Source organism: Octodon degus, unplaced genomic scaffold, assembly GCF_000260255.1.
Source record: "Octodon degus isolate 3935 unplaced genomic scaffold, OctDeg1.0 scaffold00020, whole genome shotgun sequence".
Taxonomy (NCBI): Eukaryota; Metazoa; Chordata; class Mammalia; order Rodentia; family Octodontidae; genus Octodon; species Octodon degus.
Window position 1 is genome coordinate 5,566,685 of NW_004524596.1, and position 9,087 is coordinate 5,575,771.

General features: G+C 34.1%; 1 protein-coding gene across 2 annotated transcripts in view; it reads right to left on the bottom strand.

Annotated features, from left to right (window-relative positions):
- Positions 1-1,955: 1,955 nt before the first annotated feature.
- Strn (striatin) overlaps positions 1,956-9,087 on the bottom strand; it is a 148,817-nt gene continuing 141,685 nt past the window's right edge. For both annotated transcript variants that reach the window (XM_004627613.2, XM_023711266.1), the window contains 3 exons: positions 5,636-5,743; positions 3,462-3,548; positions 1,956-3,379 (listed from right to left, as the gene is read on the bottom strand). In XM_004627613.2, coding sequence (XP_004627670.1) covers positions 3,210-3,379; positions 3,462-3,548; positions 5,636-5,743 — 365 coding nt within the window. In that variant the 3' untranslated portion in view covers positions 1,956-3,209. The remainder of the gene's footprint in view (positions 3,380-3,461; positions 3,549-5,635; positions 5,744-9,087) is intronic.

Here is a 9,087-nt window from a genome sequence, read left to right on the forward strand (position 1 = left end):
TGTACTTTTTTTTTTTTTTTAAAGGCACCTCTCATTTTCTAGCTATTGCCTTCTGGATGATTTATATTTTTAAAAAGCCTAAATGTTCAATGAAAATAGTTCAGTACTGAGAATGGAATACTTTTCAATTCACATTTGAATAGCCAGGTTTTCTTACATTCAGATTTTAATAAACTAGAATGACAATTTTTAAAACAAGCATGCTATCCTATAATGAATTAGAGTATATACAGTAATTTAAACATTTAGAACTATATATTATAACTGCAAAAGCAAAAGCACAACACTCATCAGACTCATTATCTGCTGTGTACACTACCTCCCAAAAGGAAAATACAAAACAGTAAAATGCACCTATGGTTTTATATATATATAGCCTATATATTATATATATTTATATAATATATATAATATATATTTATAAAATATACATACATTTTAGACATTTTCAAATAAATCTTCATCATTATCTCCAAAAGAAATTTATAGAATACTGAAGGAATGGAAGTCAGATAAACAAAAATTTCTCATAAAGTTCAATATCAGTGATACAGCTTAATTTCCCTCTTTAGTCATAACTAAAATGATTATAAAAGCTAAATACTTTGCATAACTAATTACCTGTTTAATGGCAAAATTGTTAAATTTGTTCAATAGAAAAATACTGAAGGTCATTATATCGCTCATGTTAAATATCTGTCTATGATTTGAGTAGCAAATGAGCTCCACATGACAGCTGAGTTTTGAAAAGGATACTGCAAGCTCCCAGAGATGTGAAAATAAGGTAGGGACACATGCCACCTAATTTTCATAATATCCCAATAAATTCCATCCAAAATATTTACAATTCAAGCATTATGAAAGCATTTTAATGACTGAATCTTCAATTTGTTCATTTTGCCAATTTCTATGGAATTTTTAATAGGATGGAAGAAGTCAGACACACAGCTTTGGCTCATATCTAGGCTGGGTTCATACAGTGTTCATATGTAATAATCTTTCTATGTACAATCTTGATGGGTAGAATAAAGGGTTTCTAAGGAACTTTCAACAGCTCCATAATTTGCACTGTTAGTACATCTCTAAATTATTTTCCACTAACAGAAAAACGGCAACTATGAGTATAAAACAAACAGAGAAAGAGACTATCTTGGTTTTCAGAATTTCTATGATGCAAGTAAAGCAGACAATGAAGACCTAAAAGGTAATTAAAACAACTGGTAGAACAATAACTTTGTAGTCATTCATTATAAACACATCAAGGATGAGCATTTGTTTGGGATTTCCCAGTATCGTACAAATGTTAGCAACACCCTTTCTTCAAGGAAATTACTAAACACGATGTAGAATTCTATATATGCAGGGAAAAATCAAGCATTCACCTTGTAGCTTATGTCCAGATTAACTCTCTTGATTATATAAAAATTTTTCTAGCCCACTTATTAACCAAAGCACAAAGATAAAGTATTTTCAATTATTAGCCATATCACAAAAATACTACTTCATGAAGTAGATGTACCTATCATCAGAAATGTCATTCCTATGACAATGAAATATGCAGACAGAAATGTAGGAATTATCCTAATTGGCTAACTTTTTTTTACTATACTTATAGTGATCTTCCTGTTTTCAGCTTCCCCAGCACTGGGATTACAGGCATGTGCCACCATGCACGGACTCAGTCACTGGCTCAGCATGCCTGAGGGTGGGGCCGGTATAATTAGTTAAGTATTTATGGATATAATCTTTTTTTTGAAGATTGAGACCCTATGGTATGCACATTTCAGTGAAAAGTGGGACACTGAGACTTTATTTTTAATAACTAGATTAGGTTCTGACATTTGGGCACAGCAAAAAGAGTATGAAGACGTACAGAGCAGCTGTAGGGATTACAGTGGCATGACAGGGCACTAACTGAAGACAGTAAGGCCATGAGAATACGAAAGCCAATCATCTGTGGGTCATAGTGGATTTAGAAGCAATATTACTTTACTGCACATCAAAATATGTATTCCAATTAAAAGAGGCTCTTTTCATCAACATAAGATAATAAACTATTCCATCTATATTTTCAAGAGATTCTTCTTAGACATATAAAGAGAGGACCTCCGGGGTACAAAATATTTGTTATATTTAGCAGTGCTGTAAAAGCAGCTGACTGATGCTAGTCATACTCTTTGAACTATTAAAACATAATTTATGAACTACTTTTATTAGGCATCAGATAACATGAATGAAAAACAAGGAAGAAACATTATGTTGAAAGAATGGTTATGTGGGAGTTAATGAATGAACACTAGCAACTAACTTGTTCTTTTTAGTCTCAGGAAGGTAAATTTTCATCAGTATGAAATAATTACTTTGGTGCTATAAATATCACATGAATAAGGTAAATTTTAAAATAGAAATTATAAAAAATGCTGTTTACTCTTAAACAGAATCTCTAAGTTGAATAAGTTAAATACTTTAATAGAAGTAGACTCTTGACTATTTCTTGTCAATGCTGAATGTTTAATATCTAATTTAGAATGGTACCAAATCTACTTTCAAAATAGTCATATAAGTATTTTCTTAGAAATGAGATATTTGTTTAGCATTTCTGAATAGAAATTTATTTAATATATTATTGCATCTTTGTTATTAATACATAAAATCTTTGCCATGTTTTATGTAAATAGCTTAAAGGGGACCTAAACTAAAAGCTCATTTTAACACTGGTCTGGTCATTTATAAATGATGGGGTTAGTACAGCAGATTAATAATAAAGATTATTGTTTTAACTACCTAATATGTGTAACAGGATTCCTCAGGGAAGAAGTAGGCCTAAGATTCTCTTTTTCCTCTGTCCCTCCCAGCCATTCAACTTTTATTTATCCACTACAGTATGCCCTGTTTCCTCAATAAGGACATGCTAAACCTCTTGTTTGCTCAGGTCAGCCTAGTGAATCAGAATTTTAGAAGTGTCTGGGGGCGGGGGCGTTTGAAACAGTTTTCAGGCTCACATATTCAACTGAGCTTGCAGCAACCTGAACAAACCTTAATTTTAGAAAACAGTACAGGAATTGCAAAACTACACTTCAACAAATGTTTTCTGTGCTCCTTCAGCAGAACAAAAGGGCAAGGAGAGTTGATTTTTCCCTGGTCTTCTGTATCTCTTTTGTGCAGTTGATTATTTATAAAGAGCTAGAAGGTGAAGATGATACATCATGTCATACAAAGACTTTAGCCAGGGCATCAGCTCCAGCACTGGCTATATAGCATTTGGATGGGTGGAAAGCTACATCGTGAATTGATTCTTCAAATTTTTTCCGATGAGCTGTGAACTCTTGGATACATGTCTTACTTTCTAGATTCCATAAACGTATTGAACAGTCATGACCTACATAAAAAAAAATTGAAAATAATTATAATAACATGAAAATGATAAGGACAAATAAATAATCCAAAGTTAGTGCACTTACTGCCAGACATCAAGTAGAGGCCATTAGGATCAACTGCTAAACTTGTAACGGCTTCTAGGTGGGCTACCATTGAGTGGATCAATTTGCCTTTGGAAAAAGAGATTGTTACTCTTTACTGATGATTTTCTCCATCTTGAATATATGCCAGCTATCATGTTACACTGATTATTCCACTCATGGCTATGTCCTTACAGCATCAACAACTTTTTTTCTCAGATAAAACTAGAGGGCTTTGTGCCTCTAGCCATGGCATTGTTGAGGAACAAAAACAGCTCAAATTTCAGATTATACTGTCTTTTAAGCCACAAAACAATTCAGTAACTTTTATATGGTCATTAACAAGGATGTAGACAGTAACCACCTACTCTTTATCTCTTTAGCTTCAGACAAATTATTGCTTAATGAGAATAGAGGATATAAATTCAAAGGAAACGGAGATAAACACAAAGAAATACAAAGCATATACACAATTTTGATAGAAACAACATATAGAAAACTAAAAACACAAATTACTAATTATCATCAGCTAAGCATGGTCAGCAAAGTCACCATTTTAACCAAGACAGTCAGGAAATATGGCTGCTAATACAGAGGGCCTTCTTCCCAGTGCAGCACTTCATGAAATTCCTTCACATTGGAGAAATGTAATCTAATAAAAATTGGGAAATCCGCATGCCCAATTTAAATCAGGACCAAGTTTTTATTGTAAAACAAAAAATAAGCACATAGGAAAACTAATAAAATCAAATGATTTAGCAGGTTTATATAGGCAAAACTGAATAGCAGCAATCAATAATAAAACATCTGTACAAAGAATAACACTATTACACATTTAAAGAATTTTAAACAAAATATGATTATACATCTCCAACATATTTCTCCTTTCCCCTCATGTATTGCAACAGATCACAGGAACAAATAATTTTTATTGTTATTTGAGTAAATTTTTCACTACAGTCCTAATGCTAACTGGCTCTCACGTCTAAATATAACATTTACTTATCACTAAACAAGCCACAATGATTCTATATTGTATAATGAGGATCAGTCTTACCACATTTGTTTCTTTTTACTTTTTTTTTTGTATTTTAGAGAAGGGTCTACAGGGTATCCAGGGTCTCACTTACTAGATTAGACTCTCAGTGATCCTCCTGTTTCCAGCCTCCCAAGGGCTGGGATTACAGGTGTGCGCCACCAAGCCCTGTCTCAATTGCTGTCTCAGTGTGCCCCAGGGACAGAGCCAGCACAGCAGGCCTGGAGATTGAACCCCTGGCCCCTGCACAGCGCAAGCTATTTGGCCAGCCCTTTTTCTCTAAGTCATTCTCTCTCTCTCACTTTTTTTTTTTTTGGCTGGCTCAGGCTGCCTTAAGGGCAGATCTGGTAATGCAGGTGGAGGTGGGGACAGAACAGCGTATCCTGAGCCTGACTGCATTTGCATGAGCAGGCACTTAAACAACTAAGCTAACCTGGGAGGTGCCCTCTTACCACATTTAAATGTAATGAAGGCTTAACATTGTCATGTTTCCTAGCTTAACTCTTGTTGCACAGATCCTGCTTTTCCTTGGTCTTAACTATCCAGTAGAAAAGTATGAAGACGAAATATAGGAAGCAAAGCCATGTTGTTATGTTGAGCTGTGGGGGACTCAGGTCAATAATTTCTGACACTGCCAGTTAAACAGAAGACCCAATGCTATTATGGGCTACTGGACTCTTTTAGAATATTTTGCTGAGTTTACACACCTATAATATTCAATAACGAAACTTAAAAAAAATGGGATATAACTACGAATGTCCATTTTGTATCTGTGCATTCAAAGTGGTTGGGATAGATACATAGTTGCATTCTCTTAATGAATAGAATGATTTTTTCTAATGGTGTTTGTAAGTAGGATCACGAGTCTGCATCTTGTACAGCAATTAACCACTAAGAAGAATATATGCAGTGTATTATTTGTTGAAACTGTACTCTCGATTTGATTTGAAACTGTCTCATTGCTATATGTTTATCAATAAAACTTTGAAAAGAAAAAAAAAATGTAATGAAGATACTGAGGCAGTAAAGTATTTTTCAGTGCCTACTCCCTGCCCATCAATCCACCAATACAATTAATCTACTTTTTAGAAAGGATTTTTTTCTCTGCTTTCATCAAAAATAATTATTAATACAGTTTTACCTGAATTGTTGTCATAGAATTTGATGTGTCTATCTTCATGAGCAGTGATACTGATCGGAAGAGTGGGATGACTGATGACTCTATTTATTTGGCAGGAGGAGCTAGACACTAAAAAGGAAAAATTAAAACAGCCATAAAAATTAATCCAAGCAATTTTTTTGACAAAGGGCTAAACATGTTCACTCGAAGGATAGCCTCTTTAACAAATGGTGCTGGAAAAACTGGCTTTCCACATGCTGAAGACTAAAACTAGAACCATATCTATCACCATGCACTAAAGTAATGTCAAAATGGATCAAAGAGCTAAATATGAAAACAGAAGCACTACATCTTGTGGAAGTTAGAAAAGGTAGAACTGTGAAAGACACAGGTGTAGGCAAAGACTTTATGAACAGACCCTGATTACAAAGAAATTATCATAAAGAAAAACAAATGAGATCTTATCTTATTAAAAAGCTTTTGTATAGCAACAAAAGACACCACCAACAGAGAGAAAAGATGATCCACAGCGGAAAAAAATTTATGCCAACTATGCTTCAGACAAAGGACTAATATCTAGAACATACCAGGAAAAAAAAAAAAAAAATCAGACCCTTCAAATTCAAAGACCCAGAGCAAAAATGGGCATCTGAGATGAATAAACACTTCTCAGACGTACAAATGGCAGGACCTGGGGTGATAGCTCAGTAGAATAAGCACTTGCCTGGCAAGCGCAGGGTCCTAAGTTCAATCCCCGGTACTGCAAAAAAAACAAAAAAGAAAGGTACAAATGGCAAATACAGGAAAAATGTTCAACATCACAGGTCATTCAAAAAATACAAATTTAAAAAGTACTGAGATTCTACCTCATTCCAGAAAGAATAGCAATTATCAAGAAAACAACTAATAACATGCTGGAAAGGATGTACGGAAAAAGCAATCCTTCTTCACTGTTGATGGGAGTGTAGACTGGTGCAACTACTATGGAAAGCACTGTGGAGATTCCTCAAAAACTAGGATGAGAGGTTCCATTTGACCCAGGTATTCCTATTCTGGGTATTTTCCCAGAAGAATTAAAAGAATCACACCACAGTAATATATGTGCCCTATGTTTATAGCGGTACAATTTATAATAGCAAAATCTTGAAAATAACTCAAATGCCCATCAACCAGTGAATGGATAAAAAAAGACACTTTGAATATAATGGAGTATTACTCAGCCATAAAGATAAAATTCAGACATTTATATCTAAAGGATGGATCTTGAGACCAAAATCATAAGTGAAATAAATCAGGCACAAGTAAATATCGCATTAAAACTGACACTGAAGATGTAAGAAACTGAAAATGTACGAAAGAACAAAAATGTATAACAGATTTTGTGAAAAAGAAATTGTTGGAAAGGAAAAGAGAATAGAGAAGGGAAAGGAAGGAAGGAAAAAGAAATGAGAAAAGAATAAAATGAAAACAGAGCTTTATCAACAGGGAAAGGAAGAGGATTTGAAAGGGGATGGAAATGAGAAACAAAAGAGGAATCAAGATACAACATGGGATGCTGGAGAGATGGCTCAGTAGAATAAGCGCTTCCCTGGCAAGCACAAGGGCATGAGTTCAATCCTGGTTCCACCAAACAAAAAGATACATCATGTATGGATCCAAACTTCCTATAATGAATGTGATTGTTTTGCTATACCTAAATTGTACCAATAAACTAAAAAAAAAACAAAACAAAACAAAACAAAAATTAATCCAAACTATTTTGTCACATGTAAAACTGAATATTCACCTAAAAGGGTGAAAAAGCAAACACTCATGTATTCTCTTATTCTTTCCATAATTTCAATGTTAAGAAATGAGAACTGCCTGAGGTGTACTACACTGACATATCTAGAAGTATGTAAGAATTAGCACTTTGTATAGTATTACCTATCACCTAAGGCATGCCTAATCCCAATAACAGTTTTCATTCATGTTGATCTTGATATTTTTGTCACTTTAATAAAATTCCATCATAACTTGCATGTAGATAATCTTCACATTTAAATCTTAGCTCATTTTACATACAGAACTCCGTAAGAGATTTCAAAAATACAGTGAACCATGAACCATAACCTATTCTAACTTCATTGCAACCAGATGGCTTAGCAAATCAGATAATTATCAAAGCAGATTCCTAGCTACCACAAGTTTCTCTGGAAGCCTTTCATTAAGAGAATCAGTAATTAAGAGCTTGAGGTTAGGGGGTTTTGTTAGGGTATTTTTATTTAAAAAAAAAAATCCACAAAGATAAAAATATGTCATAAATGAATGTTGGACTTTATCAAAAGCTTTTTCTGCATCTATTGAAATGATCACATAGTTTTTGTCTTTGGTTCTGTTGATATTACAGAGCCAAAAATTTGTATTACATTTATTGATTTGCGTATGTTGAACCATCCCTGTGTTCCTGGGGTAAATCCCACTTGACCATGGTATTTAGTCTTCTTGATGATTTGCCACATTCTGTTAGCTAGTACTTCATTGAGGACTTTTACATCTATGTTCATTAGGGAGACTGGCCTATAGTTTTCTTTCTTGGTTGGGTCTTTCTCTGGTTTTGGTATTAGGGTAATACTTGCCTCTAGGAATGAGTTAGGGAGAATTGTTTCCCTTTCAATTTCATTAAAGAGTTTGAGGAGTATTATTAACTCTTCTAAATTTATTGTAGAATTCAGCTGTGATTCCATCAGGGCATGGGCTCTTGCTGGTTCAGTTTTTTAATTATATTTCAATTTCACTCAATGATATTGGGTTATTCAGAATTTTTATTTATTTTTTTTTTAAATGATCTTTTTTTTTTTAATTTTTTTTATTTATGAGAGAGAGAGAGAGAGAGAGAGAGAGAGAGAGAGAGAGAGAGAGGTGTGTGTGGCCAGCTCAGCCCACCAGGGGGCGGGCTGGCTGGCATGTGGTGCTGGGGGATTGAACCGTGGTCCCTGTGCTTCGCTGAACTTGTTCTAAGTAGGTGCTTTAGACCACTGAGCCATCTCTCCAGCCCCATATTCAGAATTTTTATATCTTCCTGATTCAGCTTTGATAATTAAGAAGAATTAAAACATCATACTACAGCAACATGTACATACATTTTTATGGCAGCACAATGTTTAATAGCTAAATATCAGAAACAACTCAAATACCCATCAACTGAGGAATGGATAAAGAAGATGTGGTATTTTTATATAATGGAGTATATACTCAGTTATAAAGAAAGATGAACTCAAGGCTTTTATAGGTAAAAGGATCCAACTAGAGACTATATTCGTAAGTGAAATGAATCAGACTCACATGTGTAAACATCATCATCATACTGTCTCTCTAGTGTAAGAAACTGATAGAGTAAATAAGATAGAAAAGGTACAACAGCTATTGTGAAAGGGAAAGAAACTGCTCAAAAGAACGAACAACTGGGATGAGGGAAAGGAAAAAAGAATATA